The sequence below is a fragment of the Podarcis melisellensis genome (genome assembly GCF_964234715.1).
Source record: "Podarcis melisellensis genome assembly, chromosome: 13".
NCBI lineage: Eukaryota > Metazoa > Chordata > Lepidosauria > Squamata > Lacertidae > Podarcis > Podarcis melisellensis.
Window position 1 is genome coordinate 45,095,839 of NC_138545.1, and position 24,171 is coordinate 45,120,009.

The window sequence follows — 24,171 nt, forward strand, 5'->3', positions numbered from 1 at the left end:
AGCAAATAATTTAATTAGACAGCGCCTTATATGATATTGGGGACGCGGGTGGCGCTGTGGGTTAAACCACAGAGCCTAGGACTTGCCGATCAGAAGGTCGGCGGTTCGAATCCCCGCGACGGGGTGAGCTCCCGTTGCTCGGTCCCTGATCCTGCCAACCTAGCAGTTCGAAAGCACGTCAAAGTGCAAGTAGATAAATAGGGACCGCTCCGGCGGGAAGGTAAACGGCGTTTCCGTGTGCTGCTCTGGTTCGCCAGAAGCGGCTTAGTCATGCTGGTCACATGACCCGGAAGCTGTACGCCGGCTCCCTCGGCCAGTAAAGCGAGATGAGCGCCGCAACCCCAGAGTCGGTCACGACTGGACCTAATGATCAGGGGCCCCTTTACTATATGATATTGAGCAACAGGATAGTCTGGCCACAGTAAGGAAATTTTGTCCATGGTATGATTCTTTTCCACCTAATCGTGTTGACACTTTGGCACCCTATTTGAAAAATTTAACAATTCCAAAATGCAGACGCGCCTTCACCTTCGCAAGACTGGCTATACTGCCTTCAGCTGTACTTGAGGGTTGACTTCAAAACATTCCACTGGAAAAATGGTTATCTCCCTGTGGAGATGACAGTATTGAGTCAGCGGCTCATGTGCTTCTGGCTTGCACTCTTTATAAAAGATTTGAGGAGTGAGGTTATTACCCCTCCAATGCTGTCCACGCCGGGTTGCTCAAACATTGCTACAGAGTCCTTTTAGTAGATCAAGATGATCAGGTGACAGCAAAAACTGCAGGGTTTTTAGCGGGGGCAATTAGAATAAGATCTTTTATTTGCTGTTACAGATAGTAAGAACATTTCAGTTTCAGTGTATCTGAAGAAGTGTGCATGCACACGAAAGCTCATGCCAAGAACTAACTTAGTTGGTCTTTAAGGTGCTACTGGAAGGATTTATTTTTTTTATCTTTTATTTGATTATTGATGTAAACCCCCCAAAATGTATTTTGTATAGTTATGTTTTTACCTCTATCTTTAGTACATTCTATTTTATTGCTATGGCTAGTGGGCTGATGCAAATAAAGATTCTCTCTATGTGATCTATACCATTGGTCTAGCTAGCTCAGTGTCCAGGATTTCAGGCAGGGATCTCTCTCCTGGCCCTAGCCAGCGATACCAGGGATTGCAAAGCAGATCTCCTTCTTAATTTGGACACCATTTTTTTCTGACAAGGCTTCTCTGCTGCTTGTCAGTAGTCAGCCAGAAATTTTACAAGTGATTCCTTCCTTCGGCTAGTGAAGTAATTGGGAGTACCATCCTTCTTCTAAATTACCTGCCTGTGCTTTTCTAACAAACGCCTGGACGCGTGGAACTATAGGAAGTTTTCTTCACCAGATCAGACCAATGTGTAAACAGTGGATTATTTTCACTGCCCAGCACAGGCTCTGCAGGGTTTCTGGTGGAAATCTTCACCTGGAGATACCGTATTTTTTGCTCTATAGGACGTACCGGACCATAGGACGCACCTTGTTTTAGAGGGGGAGAACAAGAATTTTTTTTTCTCCCACTCTCTGCCTTCAGCAGGAGGAGCTGTGCAGAGGGGGAGAATTCCCCCCCCCTTGTTCTCCCCCTCTAAAACAAGGTGCCGTTCAAGGTGCGTTGGGTTGCCTTCAGGCGGCTACCTTGGAAGCCTCCAGGCTTCGGGTTCTTTTCTACTTGCTCTTTGGGGCTGCCGGGGGGAAGCCCACCGCCAGCCCCAAAGAGCAGGTCGGGGAGCAGCAGAAAGGCACGAAGCCTTCCCGCTGCTCCACAAGCTTCTCGAGGCTTCCGGGGAAGCCCGGAGCTATGGCTTCTTTAGCCCCACGCACCCTCTCCCGGCTGGAGAGGTGGCACGCGGCTAAAGAGGCTGCTGCCATAGCCGCGCGCCACCTCTCTGGCAGGGAGAGGCGGCGCGCGGCTATGGCCTGTGGGCTTTAAGGAGCGCGCGGCTCCTGTGGGCTTTTCTACGAGGAGGGAGAAGGGACTGACTGGCCGTGTCAGTCCCTTCTCCCTCCTGAGGAAAAGCCCGCAAGAGCCGCGTGGAGCTTGTGTGCGGCTTTTGGGGGCTTTTCCTGCCTGCCTCTCCCCTGCATTCGCTCCATAGGACGCACACACATTTCCCCTTCATTTTTGGAGGGGAAAAAGGGCGTCCGATAGAGCAAAAAATACGGTAGATTCCAGGGTATGGATCTGGGACCTTGCAAGGCAGATGTTCTACCACTGAGCTTGGACCTTTTCCCACTTTCAATATAAGGGACGGGATAGGTTTGTGCAGATGTAGTATTTTACCATTCAAGACAAATGTGTTTGTCTTCTGAAGATGGTTAAGCTCTTGGGCACCGAAAAAGGGAAGAAGAACAAGACCAACTTAGTTTTCCTCGCTGGGAACCGAGTGCTGAAAACTTTGGAGCGAAGCCACGCAACCGAGAAGTCCTTCACATCACTGCTTAAGCAAGTATTTGTATTCCCCTGTCCCAGAGAATGAAACAAAAGTCTCAGAAGGGTCATTGGAAACCCACTGGCCTTCAAATTTCATTTGAACTCTCAAAAGGAAAAGCACACAAAGGTGGGGATTTTCCCTCAAGGCAAGAAATTGTGAGTTGTATAGGCAAATCGGTTGTTTACAGAAGTTGGGGCAGTTATTTCTGGTCTGATCTTAGGGCTCGGGATGAGTAGCGGAAGGGTTTCAACAGCCATACCGTAAATGGATTTAAAGATAACTGTTCCCAAACAATGGTTTTAAAAGGGGATGGGACGAGTTCATGGAAGATAATTTTTTCAGTGGCTACAAGCCACAAGGGCTGTGCTCTGCCTGCACAGTCTGAAGTCAGCACTGTGTCTGAATACCAGTTGCTGGAAACCACAGGAGGAGAAAATGTTCTTATGCTTGGGCCATAATAATAATAATAATAATAATAATAATAATAATAATAATATATTTATATGCTACCCACTTGACTGGGTTGAACCAGCCATTCTGGGAAGCTTCCATTAGAACACATTAAACATTAAAAGATTAAATGTTTTAAACCATTAAAAACTTCTCTATACAGGGCTGCCTTCAGGTATCTTCTAAAAATCGGATACAGTCATACCTCCGGTTGAAGTAGCTTCGGGTTGAATATTTTCGGGTTGCGCTCCGCGGAAGCGTGTTACTTCCGAGTTTCGCCACTCGTGAATGCGCAGGCGCTCCAAATGACATCACGTGCATGCGCGGAAGCAGCGAAACGCGACCCACGCACGTGCAGTCACATGTTACGTTCACTTCAGGATGCGAACGGGGCTCCAGAACGGATCCCATTCGCATCCAGAGGTACCACTGTAGTTGTTTATGTCCTTGACATCTGATGGGAGGGCGTTCCATAGGGCGGGAGACCACTCAGTATTTTTATTATGCATTTTCTGTTTTTTATATTGTGTTTTTATGTTGGGAACTGCCCTGAGATCTACAGATGAAGGGCAGTATACTAATAATAATAATAATAATAATAATACAGTGGAACCTTGGTTGTCGAACGTAATCCGTTCCGGAAGACTGTTCGACTTACGAAACGTTTGACAACTGAGGCGCAGTGGCCGGTCAGCAAAATCCATTGGAAAAATGGAGAAATTCACCTTGGAAGCCGTTCGCCCTCGGGGGCGTTTGAAAGCCAAAACATTCGACTTCCAAGGCGTTTGACAACTGAGGTTCCACTGTAATAATAATAATAATAATAATAATAATAATAATAATAATAATAACAGAAGGTCCTCTGCCTCATTCTCTGTAACTTCATGTCCCACATTGAGAGAACCGCCAGAAGGCCCTCGGAGCTGGACCTCAGTGTCTGGGCTGAACGATGGGGGTGGAGACGCTCCTTCAGGTATACTGGACCGAGGCCGTTTAGGGCTTTAAAGGTCAGCACCAACACTTTGAATTGTTCTCGGAAACGTACTGCATGAGAGCTTCCCACAGGCATCTGGGTGGCCGCTGTGAGGATGTTGGACTAGGTGGGCCATTGGTCTGATCCAGCGGGCCTATCTTATGTTCTAAACCAGGCACCCCCAAACTCGGCACTCCAGATGTTTCGGGACTACAACTCCCATCATCCCTAGCTAACAGGACCAGTGTGTTAGAATTCCTGCTCTGTGATTGCAATCATAGAATTGTTGTCTATCACTTGATGGTGTATGTTTTGACTCCACAGAGTGGGAAGTGACGGAGACAGGATGCTTGTGTTACTGTGTTCCGTGAAGTGGGACTATTGTCCTTTGTTCTTTCTCTTTGTTGTCTGATGCTAGAGAGAGAGGGAGCGATGTTGCAGTGCTCCACGTGTGTTTATATATGTAAATAAAGTAGATTAGCCAAAATGCTGAGTCGCTGAGGAGGTCTGTCAAGCAAACTGTGAACACTCTGCAGATCCCTAAGTGTGCCGATGTCTGTTGGCATCGGTTGCTGTGATATTCGGGCTGAAGAAAGCTTTTGAAGCTCCCGAATGATCGACGAGGAGGGAGAGACACATGCCAGTCGGGCATGGGTCCTACTTGAGTGTAGGACAAGTTCCTGACACAGTGATCAGGGATGATGGGAACTGTAGTCCCAAAACATCTGGAGGGCCGAGTTTGGGAATGCCTATTCTAAACAATTACAGGGATGCGGGTGGCGCTGTGAGTTAAACCACAGAGCCTAGGACTTGCCGATCAGAAGGTCGGCGGTTCGAATCCCCACGACGGGGTGAGCTCCCGTTGCTCGGTCCTTGCTCCTGCCAGCCTAGCAGTTCGAAAGCACGTCAAAATACAAGTAGATAAATAGGTACCACTCTGGTGGGAAGGTAAACGGTGTTTCCATGCACTGCTCTGGTTTGCCAGAAGCGGCTTAGTCATGCTGGCCACATGACCCGGAAGCTGTACGCCGGCTCCCTCGGCCAGTAAAGCGAGATGAGCGCCACAACCCCAGAGTCGGCCACAACTGGACCTAATGGTCAGGGGTCCCTTTACCTTTACCTATTCTAAACAATACAGCTGTTGGTATTGGCCCTCAGCTCAGTTGTGCATCTCCACTGAGCACAAGCTGTTTCACTCCCCCCCACCTTTTCCTCCCTCATCCCCAAGCTTGTACTCTTATTAGATGATGTACCAACCCTCCCTGAAGGCCTCTTGTTACCCTTCCCGTTTTAGGACTGGCCCCGAAGAGCACGTGGAAGCTGTAAAGAGGCTACAGAACTCTCTGAAGCTGCTCCAGAAGGTACAGTTGAGCAATGGCCACCTTCCTCCTTGACCGTTTCTGGAGCCATGGCGGGGAATCCCAGGTCCCGAAAGGTCAAAGGCGGTGTCAGGGAACTGCCATCAGCTCAGAGGCGAGAGGTGGAAGGGCAGCTGGATTGCAGGGGGCCTCCAAAGATCGTGGGAAGCAGCACTTCCTCCACTCTTGCTTGAGTATTGGAACAGAGGGGTGGTGGGCTGCCAGGGTGATTGTCCCAGGCACATTTTTCCAGGGGACACCCGCTCCCCAAGTCAGCCCTGTCCCGCTTTGTGAGGCTGGGATCTGAACAGATCCCACCTCGCAAAGTAGCTCAGGGCTGGTGTCACTCCGGTTTTGCCAGCGGCGAGGGCTGGGCCAGCACGTGGCAGGCTCTGTTCACCCCCGCGCCCCAGCACACACGGGCTCCCCCCCTGCCCTGGCACCATGAAAACACGCACAACTGCTATGTCCACTTTCCGACGTCTGCTTCTCTTTCAGAGCAACTTGAACCTACTGAGGGATTTAGCCGTCCTCACAGCTCAGAGCTTAAAAAACAACCTGGATCAGGATCCTGTTCTGGTGTTGCACAGGTGAGGGGAAAGGTCGTGTTGGGTTTGCATGGGGTGACTGTTTTAAATACCCAGAAAAAAGAGGGAAATTCTGGATGCTTTCTACTTTGCCACTTGAAAGGTACTGCTGATTTTTTAACCCCCATTTAGAAACTGCTGTTCTCACTCACCTTACCTGTACAGCGGTACCTCGGGTTAAGTACTTAATTCGTTCCGGAGGTCCATTCTTAACCTGAAGCACCACTGCTGCTGGAGCACGATTTCTGTTCTCATCCTGAAGCAAAGTTCTTAACCCGAGGTACTGTTTCTGGGTTAGGGGAGTCTGTAACCTGCAGCATATGTAACCCGAGGTACCACTGTACAGGTTTTTGAGGCCCGTCAAAGCAAAATTGTGTGTTATATATTTCTTAATTAAAAAAAAACACCACACACAATGTCGATCCATGCAAACCCAAATGAATTATTAATACTTTTAATTATTACTGGTGGACCTATTGTAGGGAAAGGCGTGGCAGAGGTGGAATTTTCAATCCTGCTTTCTCAGGACTTGGGATGGGGATAGGGAAGTCTGCTCCACTTCAGCTGGCTGTTGGGGGCATGGCCGGGACCCATTTAAATGGAGGCACGAGACGGAGTTCTTCCTCTTGGCTCACTCCCTCAATCTGGATTGTTCTCATTTTCCCTCTCTTGCAGGAAAGACGGTGATTCTGAGTTCATGAACATCATTGCGAATGAGATTGGCGCTGGGGTGAGTATCTCTCTCTTGTTTCTCTGAGCTTTGGCACCAGATATAGTGGGGTTCTGAGAGGTGTTGAAGGCTCCCTACTTTGAGCTGGAAAGGTTCCCACCTCCAGCGTATCAACACAAATCCGATCCAACCAGGCCTTTAAAAACTTACCGTATTTTTCGTCCCATAGGACGCTCCGTCCCATAGAACGCACCTAGTTTTTTGGGGAGGAAATAAAGGAAATTCCCCCCCTTTATTCCCCCCCCAAAACCAGGTCGGGGAACAGCGGGATGGTGGTGCTGTGCCTCCCCGCTGTCCCCCGAGCTTGTGGGGCTGGTCGATGTCTGCCCGAAGCGTGGGGCGCTCTGCTTCAGCGCGCCCCGCGCTCCGTGCAGCAGGCTGCTATCCGCAGCCTAGGGAGCCCTGCGGGAACCCCCGCGGGCTCCTCAGGCTTGCTGATGTCTTCCTGAAGCCTGGAGAGCGAGAGGGTTCGGTGCGCACCGACCCCTCTCACTCTCCAAGCTTCAGCGAAAGCCTGTATTCGCCCCATAGGACGCACACAGATTTCCCCTTCATTTTTGGAGGGGGAAAAGTGCGTCCTATAGGGCGAAAAATACGGTGGTTGTTTTTACAGATTATGCATCTGACAAATCAAAAGTGAAATTAAAATTAAGACAGCTGGTTACAGAAGTAGCAGCTCACAGTGTGCAGTGTAGCTATAAAATCTAATGTGATATAGAGGAGATAGAATTGATTCAATGAGCACCTGCTATTAGAAAATAGAAACTATTTTGTTCTAACTTCTGTGGTTTGAAATACTGCCATTTAATTTGGCGCTACCAAATGCCAATTAAGAATAAAGAGATCATAGCAAAATTTATAAAATATTACTGAATCCACACTGTACATTTAGAGGTGATGACTTTTCACAAGGAATCCTGAGAACCATAGTGTACCTCCACAGACCTACAGTTCCCAAGATTCTGACTGATAAGCTAAATTTGGTTTGATTCTTGCATCCATGACTACTGCATATACCCCGAAAGATTAAAAGGTTTATTCATTAGCTTGGTGACATTTCCATTTATGGCACGGTCTGTTTACCTGTGGGCCTCCATATGTTATGTTTTATTCTGACTCTCTGCATCAGATTATTATAAAGCCACTCCCGACCTAAGGACGGGGGGGGGGGTGTTGCAGGCTTACGCCCCCGTCTACATTCTTGCTGGGCTGGTGGCAGCCCCGTGGGACTCAGGGATTCCCCAGTCTCATTAGTATTCATCACCCTCGGGCCAGCCAATCAGCTGGCGGTAGGGGCGGGGCTTACCTAGGTGCTCTTAAGGTCAAGGCAGCCCTGGCTCGCCCCCTTTTCTTCTCTACGGCAGCAGCGGTTTCCCACCCAACCTCCCTCTAGGTTGCATCCAGACTTTGTTATGGGCTTCGGCTGGTCGCCGCAAGGGGCCTGGTAGGAGTTTTTCCACTTGGCTAATTGGCATTGTTTTTGAAAGCCATGTGGTTTTTTCGCTTACCTTGTAGCAAAACGTCACAACTCCTGGTTTTGGCGGTTAGGCATTGGCAGGGGTATTATTATGCAAATGAGTTTTGGGGGGGAGGAACGCCATCACCTCCCCCACATCTTGAAGGGTAGTTCGTTAAAGGACTCCGGGGGGTGTCGCCTCATCCGAAACCTACGGAGGCTAGGGCCTAAAGCGTGCTCCCGAGCGGTAACCCCTCGGGGAGCGCCTACGGATGTGCATCTCGGGGGCTCCTCCGGTTGGTGCTTAACCCTTCCCGGTTAGACCGGATAGTATGTTAGGGCCAATGCCTAAAGCCAATACCCCTCTTACCTGTAATCAATAAAGTTGTGGCCATTTTCACCCATTAACCTTAATTCTGGTGTCCGGTGTCTTTATTTACTCCATCTGTGGGAGGGGGCGGGAATCGCCACGCAAAGTGTGTGTGTTCTTCATTGAATATTTTGTTGTTGTAAACAACCTTCTTCCAACAGGAAACCCTCCTTTTCCTATCTGTGGGAGATGAAAAAGCAGCTGGGCTTTTTCTGCTCGCGGGACCCCCAGACGCTGTGGAGAAACTGGGCCCCAGGTGAGTCACTCAAGCCAGCTGGATAAATTCAGGCCTGGATTGGTGTGTGTGTTGGGGAGGGAGCATGGATGTTCATTTTGGCTGGTCAGGAAGAAAAGAATCACAGGTTTCTGAGGGGTCTTTGAAAGAGAGAGAGAGAGAGACAAGCAAATCCATGTAGCAGTTGCAGGGCTGAAACAAATCAGCCAGGCTAGGACATGGCTAGGGCTGGGCGATATATCAGATTTGAAGTCCATATCACGATATTGGCTTCATCATTGTTGACCTGGCAATATATCATGAATCGTGTGTGTGTGTGTATGTGTGTGTTTGCTATGCAAAATTCACAGTGGGGAAAACCATGAAGCCAGCCAATGCCTCCACATCAGGCGTAGGCAAACTCAGCCCTCCAGATGTTTTGAGACTACAATTCCCATCATCCCTGACCACTGGTCCTGTTAGCTAGGGATGATGGGAGTTGTAGTCCCAAAACATCTGGAGGGCCAGGTTTGCCTATGCCTGCTCTACATAGTTCCACTCCTATTTCAAACATTGTGTTCTTTTCATATATCGCAATGTTGAGCTTGTGATATAGTGCAGTGTTGAAAACCAGAGATCGCTCAGCCCTAGGCGTGGCTCTTGGAATATACAGTCGTATATTCCAGAAGTTTGTTTGACTTCCAAAAACGTTCGAAAACCAAGGTACGGCTTCCAATTGGCTGCAGGAGCTTCCTGCACTCAGTCGGAAGCCGCGTCGGATGTTTGGATTCCAAAGAACGTTCGCAAACCAGAACACTCACTTCTGGGGTTTGCGGCGTTTGGGAGCCAGAATGCACGAGTACCAAGGCGTTTTTGGCAGCCAGGGTACGACTGTACAGTGGTACCTCTGGTTAAGAACTTAATTCGTTCTGGAGGTCCGTTCTTAACCTGAAACTGTTCTTAACCTGAAGCACTGCTTTAGCTAATGGGGCCTCCCACTGCCGCCATGCTGCTGCTGCACGATTTCTGCTCTCATCCTGAAGCAAAGTTCTTAACCTGAAGCACTATTTCTGGGTTAGCAGAGTCTGTAACCTGAAGTGTATGTAACCTGAAGCGTCTGTAACCTGAGGTACCACTGTACTCTATGAGAGCCCATTGACCAACCAAGCAAATGTGGCGCGAGGGGAAGCTAGTCTGACCTTGTTGCTGTTTTTCCCCCAAGGGTGGCTGAACTGCTGGAAGGAAAAGGGGCTGGGAAGCGGGGCCGCTACCAGGGCAAAGCCACGCGGATGAGCCGGCGTCCAGAGGTGGAAGCGCTCCTCCGGACATTTGTCAGCGAACGGAGCACAGAGCAGTGACGGGATGGACAACGGGAGTAAATGGCGCAATGTGAATATGACAACTGAGCCACCGTTCTTAAGGACTGTAAAGTAATAAACTAAGGATTCCTCCCCCTTTAGGTTCTTACTTTCAGTGTGGCAGTGTCAACAAAGGAGACCAGTGGTATGATTTGGAAACAGCAGTGAAGTGAGAGATTTCAAGGGGGGGGGGTAAAAGTGAGGGATGGATAGGGAAAGCATTCCTGGAAGCCAATGCTGTCTTTCCTAGAAGGAACCTCCCCCCTGTAAATGCTGGAGAGTCCCTCTGAGCCCTTGCACTGATTTTTGCACGTCCCCAAATCGGTCTCGATCCCAAATCAAGCCCCGCAGGTGTTTGCTACTTCTTTTCTCTCTCTTTTTGACCACTTCAGCTGGGCCTCTGGAGACTCCCTGCACGCTACAGCCAAGGTGCTCCAAAGGCAGATATTGCTAAATGTTTGTATCTTAAAATGTGCTTATGGAGGAGTAAGCCTCACCAAGGACTGCCCCACTGTCAGGAGGGAGTCAGATATGTTTGGGCATTAAGCACAGCTCGGTCCCTGCTCCTGCCAACCTAGCAATTTGAAAGCACGTCAGAGTGCAAGTAGATAAATAGGTACCACTCCGGCGGGAAGGTAAACGCCGTTTCCGTGCGCTGCTCTGGTTCGCCAGAAGCGGCTTAGTCATGCTGGCCACATGACCCGGAAGCTGTACGCCGGCTCCCTCGGCCAATAAAGCGAGATGAGCGTCGCAAGCCCAGAGTCGGTCACGACTGGACCTAATGGTCAGGGGTACCGTTACCTTTACCTTTCCTACTGTCCACCAGAGTTTTCTTGCTAACCTAGAAGTTGTTGAATACAGTGGTACCTCGGGTTAAGTACTTAATTCGTTCCGGAGGTCCGTTCTTAACCTGAAACTGTTCTGAACCTGAGGTACCACTTTAGCTAATGGGGCCTCCCGCCACCGCTGCGCAATTTCTATTCTCATCCTGAAGCAAAGTTTTTAACCCAAGGTACTATTTCTGGGTTAGCGGAGTCTATAACCTGAAGCGTCTGTAACCTGAAGCGTCTGTAATTCGAGGTACCACTGTACGTGACTTGAGCAATATGACAGTGCATTGATTCATTTCCTGGAAAGTTTGCTTAGAGTTGTATTGCTAGTAAAAGACATCCTTTAACATAAAATAGCCACACACCCACCATTACCAGAGAGACTTGGGTCTTCTACCTATATTGTGCCAATGGAAGGCATGTTAGGAATAATCATCCACAAAACCCACAAGACTAAATTGGAACAGAGGGCAAAATGCAGATATCCAAGACTGAAGTGAGATGACAAAGAGGAAAGACTGAGACTTGTGGCTGGTAGAGGAATGGAGACAAATAAGGAGAAGCGTGTATACATTCATAGTGAGAGACAGGAACAAACCAGGAGAAGGCACCTGAACGGAGATCAGAAAGAGCAATTGGTTGCAGCAAAAACTACTATTGAATGCCCAAGATACCCCCAGCTCCCTTTAAAACGGAAAGGAACTTCATCTAACTGTTCAAGTTTGGACCCTGAAGATTTTTTTTCACAACACACATTTACACCTGTCACCGTAGGACTGGGAGAGAACCTTGTCTGTAATCCTGGAGATCCGCTGCCAGTCTAGACGGACCAACAGTATTGGTTTGATGTAAGGCAGCTTCCTATGTACAGTGGTACCTCGGGTTAAGTACTTAATTCGTTTCGGAGGTCCGTTCTTAACCTGAAACTGTTCTTAACCTGAAGCACCACTTTAGCTAATGGGGCCTCCTGCTGCCGCCGTGCCGCCGGAGCACGATTTCTGTTCTCATTCTGAAGCAAAGTTCTTAAACCAAGGTATTATTTCTGGGTTAGCGGAGTCTGTAACCTGAAGCGTATGTAACCCGAGGTACCACTGTATCTGTCCTTGCCGCTGTTCCTGCTTGGATGTCAGAATGCTATTGATGCTAACCTGGGGGAAGTTCGTATTCATCGATGTGCAGAGGAGCTCAGTTCCATCTCCCACAAAAGAGTTGGCAACGTTTTGTAAAGCTTTAGCCCTGAGTCCCGAGGGCCCTTGCAAGAGCTGGAACAGGAGAACCATGCCCAAGGTAGCTGTGTTCCAAACTTTCTGCCCCCCCTATGCGTCTTTCTTTGTCTGCCGGAAGAGCCAGGAGATGCAGTAGGGGATCAGCGCCACAGCACAGATGTGAGCGCAGGTGTTCCTGCAGAAGGAGAGGATGTAGAAGAGGATCTCCCTGTCGGTGGGCAGCTCGAAGGAATCAAACAGGTGCAGGACGGACAGGGAGCAAACGATGCAGCTGAGGCGGAAGGCCAGCCGCGGCCTTTGCTTCCCTTTGCAGCTCTGCGCGTACATTGGAGAGTTGAGGCCCAGCCCCAGGCCCAGCAGGATGCCCAGGTTGCGAAGCAGGCTGGCAAAGGGCGTCGTGTCGATATGGACCCACTCTGGCCGCTCGCACCACTTGTGGGCCTTCTCCAGCGTCCACAGGAGGTCCACCCCCAGCACCTTGAGCAGCAGGTAGAAGCCCAGGGCAAAGCCAAAGAGGAAGAAAGTGGTGCCCACGTATCTCCTCAGGCTGGCGTTGTAGATGGAGCGGACGTGCTCAAAGAACACTGCCACCAGCATCCCTGAGGAGGGGGGGAAACCATTCTGTTTAGCTGGAATATCCACAAATGCATCCACGCAACGCCTCTCCCTTCAGTGTTGTTGACGCAGGGCTGAGTGAGAGGGTTTGGGACTTGAACTTTAGAGAAGAAGCAGTCGGCCATTTAGTGCATCAAAGCACTGGTTATCAAATGCTATGCGCGGACCATCTGTGTCTCCTTGAACCCTGACATGAGGTGCACACAAGGTCCTAAAAAGGTAATGGGACCCCTGACCATTAGGTCCAGTCATGACCGACTCTGGGGTTGTGGTGCTCATCTCGCTTTATTGGGTGAGGGAGCTGGCGTACAGCTTCCGGGTCATGTGGCCAGCATGACTAAGCCGCTTCTGGCGAACCAGAGCAGTTCACGGAAACGCCGATTACCTTCCCGCCGGAGAGGTACCTATTTATCTACTTGCACTGGCGTGCTTTCGAACTGCTAGGTTGACAGGAGCAGGGACCGAGCAACGGGAGCTCACCCCATCGCAGGGATTCGAACCGCCGACCTTCTGATTGGCAAGTCCTAGGCTCTGTGGTTTAACCCACAGCGCCACCCGCGACCCACATGAGGTGCCTCCAAGGGTCCTATCTCTCTTCTATAAATCAAAAAGCAGAACTTCACTTCCTCTCGTTTTACTTTTTCTCTCCTGTCCATATTCACACACACACACACACACACACACACACACACACACACACCAGGGCAGCCGTAGCAGTGTTAGCTGGTGCCCACTCGTACTGGTAGGCCTGAGGTCAGGAAGACCAACAGTAGCCAGAGCCAAATGGCAGACAGAGCCCTCTAATTCTAGTTTTGCCTCTAACCTCCTCCTCCTGGCTAACATTCATCATAGCTCAGTTGGTAGAGCATGAGACCCCTGATGTGGGTTCAAGCCCCACATTGGGCGAAAGATTCTTGCGTTGCAGCTGGTTGGACTAGATGACCCTTGGGTCCCCTTCCAATTCTACATTTCTATGACTTCTACAACCACATCACTGAGACTAAGGAAGCTGCCCCAGCCGACACCAGGATTGGGAAGGAAGAAATAAGGAAGGAAGAAATAAGGAAGAAAGGTGATGGGGTGGCCGTGGCAGCTGATTGGTGCCAGCCTAAGGTGGGTGGGCCAGTGCCCCATTCCCCAGATGGACCAGCCTCCAGCAAGCCCCTTTCTTCCCAGCCACTAGCCAGGTTCCCTGACAATGCACTTGAGGCCAGAGACCACCAAGGCTGCCACATAAGCCATCCTTTTAACCAGAATATCGCCATACTGGATATTCCTCTTCAGAGACTCATTTTGTTGGGAGAGTTTAACCCAAGCTCCTGTCGCAAGGCAAGATAGCCCACCTGGTGCCCCTTTTATATTGGAACATCCAACAGGCACTAAGGTTAGGCTTGCTTTATCGGCAATTTACTGCCAAAAGGAAAAAAAAAACCACACACAATAAAACAATAAAATCACATAAACATTATAAAGAGCTGGTTTATCATTACAATGTGATGTAATTGGCACTGCCCAAATTCCCAGGAAAACAAAAATAATTTGTGTGGTGCCAAAGGAATGGCGCCAGGCAGGTGTCCCTGGGGAGAGCATTATACAGCAGTGGTTGCGGATTATTCCTACAAGCAAAGCATGCCACACATATCACAGCCACACATATCACAGTCACCAACAACAATATTCAATTTGGCTGGGGCAAAATTATTTCCTCCTGACTCCAGTCAAAGATCAACCTGGATCCAAGGTTGCTGGTTCAATCCCCAGATGGGACAACTGCATATACGTGCATTGCTGGGCGTTTGACTCCTTTGCATATTGTTTGACTCTATAATAATAATATAATAATAATTTATTATTTATACCCCGCCCATCCGGCTGAGTTTCCCCAGCCACTCTGGGCGGCTTCCAACAAAATATTAAAATACAATAGTCTGTTAAACATTAAAAGCTTCCCTAAACAGGGCTGCCTTCAGATGCCGTCTAAAAGTCTGGTAGTTTTTCTCTTTGACATCTGGTGGGAAGGCGTTCCACAGGACGGGTGCCACTACCAAGAAGGCCCTCTGCCTGGTTCCCTGTAACTTGGCTTCTTGTAGTGAGGGAACCGCCAGAAGGCCCTCGGCACTGGAGCTCAGTGTCCGGGCAGAACGATGGGGGTGGAGATGCTCCTTCAGGTCTACTGGACCGAGGCCAGTACACACGCACCACCTAACTGTCTTCTGTTTCTAGTGAATAAAGGCCTTTTCACTGGTGCACAGAAATTTCGTTGTACAGCTAAAAGCCTAGGAAAAACTCACCCGAGATCACACCTGAGATCACTTGGTGTGGGAAGTGTGCAGCGAGGAAGACTCTAGATAAGCAGACACAGACCTGCACAGTCCAGAATCCTGCCCAGAGGAGACCACGCAGACACCTGGGAATGAGGGGGACTTGTTCAGACCAGAGGAAAAGCAGGAATTATCTTACCACGCCACCATCTAAATCAGCGGTTCTCAACCTGTGGGTTCCCAGAGGTTCCCATCATCCCTGAGCTCTGGCCTTGCTAGCTAGGGGTGATGGGAGTTGTAGTCCAACAACATCTGGGGGCCCACAGGTTGAGAAAGGCTGATGTAAATCTTTGAGATCTAGAGCCACGATTCCTCTCTCTCTCTCTCTTGCTGAGGAAAAGATTGCCTTGCTTGAGAAAGCCAGTTCTGTAGCCACAGCCCAATGGCAAGAGTCAGCGAATGTCAGGCTTCAGGGAATTCTGTCCCTCCCCCAGTGGCAGCCAAGAAGCAGAGAAATCAGGAGTTCTTACCAAGTAATTTATTCAATAGTCACAGAGAGAGACGAAGGAATGCGGTCTCCCCTAGATAATGGCGTTGCTCCAAGTAAAGTCCCACCTGCTACGTCTCTCCTATTCTACGTCACCCCTGTGTCGACTTATCTGAGCTTTCTGCCTCTGAGCCTTTTTGTTCTTCTACCCTCAATGCTCGTCTGGTCCTGGGAGAGGGGGGTCAGGAATGCTTTCCAAAGACACTGAGTCTGTCAGCTGTCTCTCCCCTGGTGCTGCTGCTTCCTGCTGCTTCCCCAATATTTCCCATCTTCTCCCCTCTGCAGCCTCTGAACTGTGACCTTCTGCAAACCACTGTTCTAAATCTATACTGTCCTCCTGTTCTCAGGGAGGTTCAGGAGAAGGGGGGCAGCCCTCACCACTTCTCCTCAGTCCAGCCCCTGACAGCGAACTTGTCTCCCACAACCACTGCGGTCAAAGGCTGCATCCCACAATTTGTGTGAATTTACCATGTGATGGTTTCAAGATGATCTACTCAACAGACCCTTCATAAAGCAGGTGTAGGGGACCTTATTCCTCTCTATGTTGCTGGACTACAGCATTCCCTCACCATTGCCCATGCTGGCTGTGGGAGGAGGGGTACAGCAAGATGTCTCGAGATTCACTCATCCTGCTCATAAATATTCCCAATATTCCAAAACTGGACAGAACTTCATTAAGTTGAAATTCAAAGACATGTTGAAGCGAGATGTTGCATAGAAAGGCAATGTAGAGGCTATTAAAAAAGAAATACCCCCCCCCCTTTTTGCTGAGGTAATGTTTAATTGCAATTGTCTTAAATGCTAACTTATCAGGGCTCTGACCAATTCACCCTGTGGCAGACTGACAGCCTTCATATCTTTCCATTTTTCTATATTGTATTGCTGTTAACATTGTTATTATTGATTAAATTTGTATATCACCCTTAATCCGCGGATCTCAGGGTGGTTCACAGCATAAAAATACAATATAAAACACATAACATATAATATAAACAATAACAAAACAACCCCCCCCCTTTCCCCTACCCCCTCCCATAAACACATTTAAAATGCCATAGATTGCTCAATTGGGGATAAAGGGATGTTTTTTGCCTGGTACCTAAAGATGTAATGAAGGCGCCAGGTGAGCCTCCCAGGGGAGAGCATTCCACAAATGGGGTGCCACCACCGAAAAGGCCCTGCTCTCGTATTGCCATTCTCTAGGTCTCTCATGGAGGAGGCACATGTACAAGGGCCTAAGATTATGATCTCAGGGTCTGGGTAGGTTCATATGGAGAGAGGCGGTCCTTGAGGTATTGTGGTCCTGATCTGTTTAAGGCTTTATAGGTCAAAACCAGGACTTTGAATTGAAACTAATAGGCATTCAGTCCAGTCCACCCAGGATCTGTGTAATATACTCAAACTGTCTTGCCCTGGTGAGCAACCTGGTTGCTGAATTCTGCACCAGCTGAAGTTTCAGAGTCGTCTTCAAAGGCAGCCTTGCATATAACGTCTTGCAGTAATCTAACCTTGACGTTACGAGAGCGTAGACCATAGAAGTTACGTTATCCCTGTCCAGGTGGGGCATAGCTGGGCCATCAGCCGAAGCTGATGGAAGGCACTCCGAGCCACTAAGTCCACCTGAGCCTCAAGTGACAGCAAAGGCTCCAGAGGTGCCCCCAAGCTGTGTACCCAACTCCTTCAGAGGGAGCGTAACCCCATTGCACTAGATTGTCATTACACCCTGGGGGCAGCAGTTCTTGTCTCCTTGGAAGTATGGAGACAGAGGAGCAAAGTTGTCCTGAGATGCTCTCCTGTTGAAATAGCACCACATTGTCTTCCTAAAAGTAAGGTCCCAGCTGTTCTGAACATCTGAGATCTGCATGTATAGGGTGGTATACTAATACAAATACTGATGGTTCTAGTTGCAGGTAGGTAGCCGTGTTGGTCTGTCGTAGTCAAAACAAAAAATAAAATACCATATTTTTTGCTCCATAAGACATTCCATAAGGGGAAATGTGTGTGCGTCTTATGGAGCGAATGCAGGCTGCGCAGCTATCCCAGAAGCCAGAACAGCAAGAGGGATTGCTGCTTTCACTGCGCTGTGATCCCTCTTGCTGTTCTGGCTTCTGAGATTCAGAATATTTTCTTGTTTTGCTCCTCCAAAAACTAGGTGTGTCTTGTGGTCTGGTGCGTCTTATAGAGCGAAAAATACAGTAAAATAATAAAATAAAATCAGAAATAGACTGGAAAGAGAAGTTGCTGAATTGCAACTTATTACCAAACTTAAAACCATGGAGAGACTTGGTCTGAATAGAGACATTGGATTCTTATCTCATTATACATGATAAAGCTATTTTTAGCCATCTCACCCCTTGCTTTTTCCTGTAAGACCAATTGCAGTCATTAACAGGTTTACCACACCTATCAGCCAATCACCCATTCCCACCTCCCTTCTGAATAATACCCCTCCCCACCCTCTCACTATGTATAAGGGTCTGGTGACTTCTGTTTCGGTGTATCTGAAGAAGTGTGCATGCACACGAAAGCTCACATCAATAACAAACTTAGTTGGTCTCTAAGGTGCTACTGGAAGGAATTTTTATTTTAATTTTGTTAATAGTGATGGTGCAGGTTGAGAGCAGGGGCCTCACCTGGCAGCCAAGGTCTCTTTCTGCAGCGGCAAGAGTTGCGACAGCAGGGCTGTCACCATGACATAGTAGACCCCAGAAGACCCCATGGCGTGACCAGAGGGGCTGCCTGGAGGGGAGAGACACAAGTGTAAATGAAAGGGGGAGGTCTTACAGCCACTTAAAGAAAGCACAGGGAGAAGAGGGGGCAGCTTCAACCTCACCTGGACCAGTTTCGCAGGTGATGGGAAACTGCTGGATCGCAGGGCGTGTTGCGGTGCCATAGTAATCGGTCTCGTGTACCCACCAGTAGGGTCTCTGTCCAAACAGGATCCTGTAAGGAGGGAAGATTAAGGAGTGGTGGTTGGGGCCCCAGAAACCGGAAGATGTAAGCCACTGCCTATTCCAGTTGCCTCAGTAAATCCATCTCAGAAGAAAAAGAAAAACCTAGCCTTCCATGTTTTCAGAGTAATAACAAACTTGCAGGGAATCCTACTGTTAAAGGCTTCAGGAACTGGAAAAAACTGGTGTGATTATTTTGCACTCAAGACTTCTAGTTCCCAGCCACATTTCCTCTCCCTCCCTCTTCCTCCTATAACCATTCACATTTAATTAATATTGCTTTCATTTCTAATTCCTTGCTACAGTTTTTAATTCCTGATTTTATTTATTGAGATCTTTTAAATTTAAAAAATACCCTTGTTATGAGTTGCCTGTGCGTCTCTTTGTTGTTTTTAGATGGTTTTCTAATTTTTTTGAAAGCCCTTTGAATAGTATTTTAATAGAAAGGTAGCCTATCCATGTTTAAAAACCATCAAACAAATATCAGAAATCTGAATCGCCAATCTATGATGAAGCAATTTTCATTTAATTCTACAAAATAAAACTACATTTTGCAAAAGGAAGAAAAAGGGAGGGAGGGAGAGGGAAAAAGGAGGAAAATCAAATAAAATTATGTACATTTGGCTACTTCTTAAGTTAATCACAATCCATGATTTGCTTTTTTAGGGCAAATTCTGGAAATGGAGGATTCATAGAATCATAGAATCATAGAGTTGGAAGAGACCACAAGGGCCATCGAGTCCAACCCCCTGCCAAGCAGGAAACACCATCAGAGCACTCCTGACATATGGTTGTCAAGCCTCTGCTTAAAGACCTCCAAAGAAGGAGACTCCACCACACTCCTTGGCAGCAAATTCCACTGTTGAACAGCTCTTACTGTCAGGAAGTTCTTCCTAATGTTTAGGTGGAATCTTCTTTCTTGTACTTTGGATCCATTGCTTCTCTGGAGCAGCAGAAAACAACCTTTCTCCCTCCTCTATGTGACATCCTTTTATATATTTGAACATGGCTATCATATCACCCCTTAACCTCCTCTTCTCCAGGCTAAACATGCCCAGCTCCCTTAGCCGTTCCTCATAAGGCATCGTTTCCAGGCCTTTGACCATTTTGGTTGCCCTCCTCTGGACACGTTCCAGTTTGTCAGTGTCCTTCTTGAACTGTGGTGCCCAGAACTGGACACAGTACTCCAGGTGAGGTCTGACCAGAGCAGAATACAGTGGCACTATTACTTCCCTTGATCTAGATGCTATACTCATAGAATCACAGTGTTTGAAAGTACCAAAGACAATTCAGTCTCCTTCCTGACAGAAAGGCAAAACTTCTCCCCAGAGCCATTTACAATGTCCAGACCATGCCATGGAAAAGCACCTACAGAACAAATAAATTATTCCATATTACTCAAGCAACTGAACCAAGGAGTGCTTCCTTTCCAAAAAGAAAAAGGAAAAAGAAAGCTTGGTTGCCCCACAACTGGCCTGGCCCTTGTTGCCGGACGGAGAAGTCAAACTCCCAGTCCATTTTCCGTCAAAGGTTTTAAAACATAAAACAGATCGGTAACTAGGCAAGGCACAGCTTATAAGGTGCAGCAGGTACATAAGAACTCTAGATCATGGGTCAGGAACCTTTTTCAGCCATGGGCCGGTCCACCGTCCCTCAGACCATGTGGTGGGCCAGAGTATATTTTTTGGGGGAGAAATGAACAAATTCCTATGCCCCACAACTAGCCCAGAGATGAATTTTAAATAAAAGCACACATTCTACTCATGTATAAACACCAGGCAGGCCCCACAAATAACCCAGAGATGCATCCTAAATAAAAGGACACATTCTACTCATGTAAAAACAGGCTGATGCCCAGACTGTCCACGGGCCGGATTGAGAAGGCGATTGGGCCGCATCTGGCCCCCGGGCCTTAGGTTGCCTACCCCTGCTCTAGATAGACGGCTAAACCCAAGCTAATATGTTGTCATGTTGATCCAACAAGCAAGAAGCCCCCTGCATCTTCCTTTTGAATAGCAGGAAGGGCACAGCATTGGTGAAGCAAGCAGTCGGAGTCCTAGGAATGGGCAAGCAAATGGGCATGGAATGGGTTGAGTTTGCTAGGTCTGTTCATACCCATGCCAGCGTCCTTGGAGACAGAGGTTTTGTCAGAAGCAACTGAGCACCCAATTTACCCTCAGTTTCCTCCCCAGAAGCTCCTTACTAACAGGAGGAGGCAACAGAGGTGTGAGACTTGGGGTGTCTGATGCCACAAGGGCAGAACACCCCTTTGCCAACCTCCTTGACTCCAGTTCCTCCGGATCTAGCTCTCCACACACTTGACTGCTAGCCTGCTCCTCAGCCTCATACACTTTTCGGGATCCCAAATCTACCTCCTGCACCCCGGCGTTGTCCACCTCTAACTACCCAAGCCCTTCCCAATCCTCTTCAGGATTTGACTATCTCCTTCATGACTCCTCACACCCCAGGGGATGGCTGTGGGTGGAAGCAACGCAGGGAATTCATTCTGCAAGTGCTCAAAGGCATTCTTTGGGAGAGGATTCATATGAAATGCAAAGCTGTGATTTAGCACTACAAGAATGCGTCTGGAAAGAGACCTGCATGCTTGCTCCTGCCCCTTCCCTTTCCACACAAGCTCAGCTTAATTTGCTCCTTCTTAGTTTGGGTCAAACCATAGTTTGCCATCACATCTGAACCAGTAAACTATGGTTTGCTCTGGCCCTGAAAAACAGCGCCAAAATCTGGACAACGGGGTTCTTTTTATAATATCAAGCCAAGCTTTGACATTATGTTCAGACCAAACCTAAATAGCTACTTTGCATAGTCCTGGAAAACAGTGTCCAGGACAGAGTCCTGGCTCAGGTTAAGAACTAGGACTACAGGGAATGGGGAGGGGAGCCACTGTGGTCTCTGGGCAATATGACTGAGAGGAGAACTTGTTCCTGACCCCAAATGGGGTGATCAGGATTCTTAGACTCCGCGCTCACCACTTGAAAACCAGGTTCAACCAATCGCCGATCACAGCCACCCAGATGAGTCGGATTCCCACTTTCTCATTCAGCTGGAACCAGATGGGGAAGAAGACAAAGAAAGTAGTTTTGAGGTCAGCGACTGTGGAGATGAAGATAAACCAGTCCTGGTAGCCCATGAAGTTCTCCTGGAGGTAGCTGGTAGCCTGGACCCCTGCGCTGTGCAGAAGGTCCATGGTGCAACTTCAGCAGGGACTGTCTTTTCCCACCTTCGCTCTTGCTCGTTTCCCTAGCCACTGAGCCTTTATTGTATCCGAAACCCCTGATCTTTGATCCTTAACTGCCTCCCCTCTCCAAAAAAATATTGACAGAGGCTGCAACATGAAGCAAAGTGTGTGTTTGTTTGCACGAGTCAGTGCTCCTGTTTTAGAGGGCATTGCTGCACCACTCACTCAGAACTACTTAAATGTCATTTCCTCTGGAACCCAAGTTTTATTTAATAGTATTCTCAGCGTACTCACTGAATTACAATTCACAGGACTTTTGGGGGAAAGCCATGACAGTTAAATATAATAATGTCTCTTTCTGGAGAAATTAGCAAGACAGCGAGAGCCGACAAATCACCTTAACTGCCGTAGAGTTTCTGTGCAGTGCATGGGTCTAAGCCAGTGATGGCCAAACTCAGCCCTCCAGCTGTTTTTTTGGACTACAATTCCCATCATCCCTAGCTAACAGGACTGGTGGTCAGGGATGATGGGAACTGTAGTCCCAAAACAGCTGGAGGGCCAAGTTTGGCCATCACTGGTCTAAACCATCAGCTACCTACAGGAGATGATGATAAGAATAATAACAATTTAAAAACCAATCTAAGTTTGTAATGTAGGTTGGCCTGAAGGTCTCTGCTCTTTGTTGAGTCCATAAAAGGGCTTCATGGGTGGACATTTTTGGCACAAAGGTGAGCTTTGCAAGGGTTGAAATTTTGCTCGGAAGACCCTTGAGAGCTTACTGTTTGTGCCTGTTTAGCTGCTTCTGTGCGATCGTTGTTTTCCAACGGTGGCTTTTCATCACAACATTATCCCGGTTGCTCACACTGACAATGTTACAAGACCAAGATTTGACACTGGGGCAAAGCCAGTTCAGAGTGAGGATGAATAAAGTTCATTCAGAGTGAGAGTAAATAAAGATGATTCGGAGTGAGGGCAATGCTTTCTCTGTCATACTTCCCTCGTTTTGGGTGGGCAATGGATGGAGTGGGGTGGTGCTTGCCCTGAATGCATGTTGAGCACAAGAGCAAGGAAAGAGCAAGGAGCCCTATTGCAGCAGCTGCCTAGCATCCAAACAATGAAATAACTTCTCCACCTATAGATCCCACCTTCTCCACCATAGTGGTCACTCATAAGATGGGCAGAATTTTGCTGCTGTTCACAGCCCTCTCCCCTTCCAAACTGCAAAAAAGTGAGCCCCCCTTTTCAAGCAGGGAGTCCGCTTCATCTATTTACCCAGGTCTCTTTCTTTACTTATAGATGGAGAAATAAATAAATGGGACTACCAGGAGGAAGGGCAGACCTTTCCGCAATGTTATGATGGGATGAAGCAGGAAGCCTTGTCAGGGAAGAGCGATATGAGGCGGGTCCCAATTTTCCCGTAGAAGGTTGGGAGGATACACTGCTTTCATTTTATGAAAAAGTAAGTGTTGGGCCAGTAAAGATGTGCACTGGGCCAGTTTGGAAGCATGTGGGGATACAAGGTGAGATCTCGGAAGTCCGTGGTGTGTGGGGGCATTATTTATAGTGACCAAGGCAGCAATCCATCTCTAGAGGAAGCATAATAAAGGTAAAGGACCCCTGGGACGCGGGTGGCACTGTGGGTTAAACCACAGAGCCTAGGGCTTGCCGATCAGAAGGTCGGCAGTTCGAATCCCCGCAACGGGGTGAGCTCCCGTTGCTCGGTCCCTGCTCCTGCCAACCTAGCAGTTTGAAATTACGTCAAAGTGCAAGGAGATAAACAGGTTGCTGTGCTGTGCTGTACACTGGCTCCCTCGGCCAATAAAGCGAGATGAGTGCCACAACCTCAGAGTCTTCTGCAACTGGACCTAATGGTCAGGAGTCCCTTTACCTTTAAAGGACCCCTGGCAGTTAAGTCCAGTCGCGGACGGCTCTGGGGTTGCAGTGCTCATCTCGCTTTAATGGCCAAGGGAGCTGACGTTGCCGCCGACAGTTTTTCTGGGTCATGTGGCCAGCATGGCTAAGCCGCTTCTGGCGAACCAGAGCAGTGCATGGAAACGCCATTTACCTTCCCGCCGGAGTGGTACCTATTTATCTACTTGCACTTGACATGCTTTCAAACTGCTATGTGGGCAGGAGCTGGGACCAAGCAACAGGAGCTCATCCCGTTGCAGGGATTCGAACTGCCAACCTTCCAATTGGCAAGCCCTAGGCTCAGTGAGGAAGCATAATTAAGTGTGCCAAATAAGTATGTAGAATCACAAGGACTGAGTTTATATAATTTGTGCAGCATGCTGAATTTAGCAGTGTTTCAGGTGGAAGTTGGGTTTCTTTTTTTAAAAAAACATGGGAACAAAAAAAGCTGAATCAGATTACCGGATCCATTGGATCAGAGTTGGATCCGCTGGACAACTCTGCACTGACTGTCTGTCCCCCATATCAACTGGGGGCAATATCTCTAAGGCACCGCAGCATAGATATATTTTTGTCCCAGCTCAGAAACTGAAGAGTCAGGGCTGATAAGTAATCTTTCCAGGGCAATTAATTAATTAATCAAGACTCAAAGGGCATGATCTTGCATACATGG

General features: G+C 48.3%; 2 protein-coding genes and 1 long non-coding RNA gene across 7 annotated transcripts in view; 1 reads left to right on the forward strand and 2 right to left on the reverse strand.

The window, feature by feature from the left end:
- Positions 1 to 10,058, forward strand: part of LOC309354217 (putative protein PTGES3L) — a 35,821-nt gene extending 25,763 nt beyond the window's left edge. For both annotated transcript variants that reach the window (XM_081884272.1, XM_081884269.1), the window contains 6 exons: positions 2,346 to 2,476; positions 5,183 to 5,249; positions 5,745 to 5,836; positions 6,509 to 6,563; positions 8,551 to 8,645; positions 9,826 to 10,058. In XM_081884272.1, the coding sequence (XP_081740398.1) occupies positions 2,346 to 2,476; positions 5,183 to 5,249; positions 5,745 to 5,836; positions 6,509 to 6,563; positions 8,551 to 8,645; positions 9,826 to 9,961 (576 nt within the window). In that variant the 3' untranslated portion in view covers positions 9,962 to 10,058. The remainder of the gene's footprint in view (positions 1 to 2,345; positions 2,477 to 5,182; positions 5,250 to 5,744; positions 5,837 to 6,508; positions 6,564 to 8,550; positions 8,646 to 9,825) is intronic.
- LOC309354249 (glucose-6-phosphatase catalytic subunit 1-like) overlaps positions 1 to 21,677 on the reverse strand; it is a 109,885-nt gene extending 88,208 nt beyond the window's left edge. For 2 of the 4 annotated variants that reach the window (XM_081884345.1, XM_081884346.1), the window contains exons 1-5: positions 21,379 to 21,677; positions 18,274 to 18,383; positions 18,074 to 18,179; positions 14,924 to 15,039; positions 11,856 to 12,616 (exon numbers count right to left, since the gene is read on the reverse strand). In XM_081884345.1, the coding sequence (XP_081740471.1) occupies positions 12,108 to 12,616; positions 14,924 to 15,039; positions 18,074 to 18,179; positions 18,274 to 18,383; positions 21,379 to 21,596 (1,059 nt within the window). In that variant the 5' untranslated portion in view covers positions 21,597 to 21,677 and the 3' untranslated portion in view covers positions 11,856 to 12,107. Of the gene's footprint in view, positions 1 to 11,855; positions 12,617 to 14,923; positions 15,040 to 18,073; positions 18,180 to 18,273; positions 18,384 to 19,670; positions 19,761 to 21,378 lie in introns of those variants that run through there. The other 2 variants (XM_081884348.1, XM_081884347.1) reach the window with 2 other exon arrangements.
- LOC309354435 overlaps positions 11,058 to 24,171 on the reverse strand; it is a 146,429-nt gene continuing 133,315 nt past the window's right edge. The window contains exon 2 of the long non-coding RNA XR_014162296.1: positions 11,058 to 11,668. This is a non-coding gene — a long non-coding RNA (uncharacterized lncRNA). The remainder of the gene's footprint in view (positions 11,669 to 24,171) is intronic.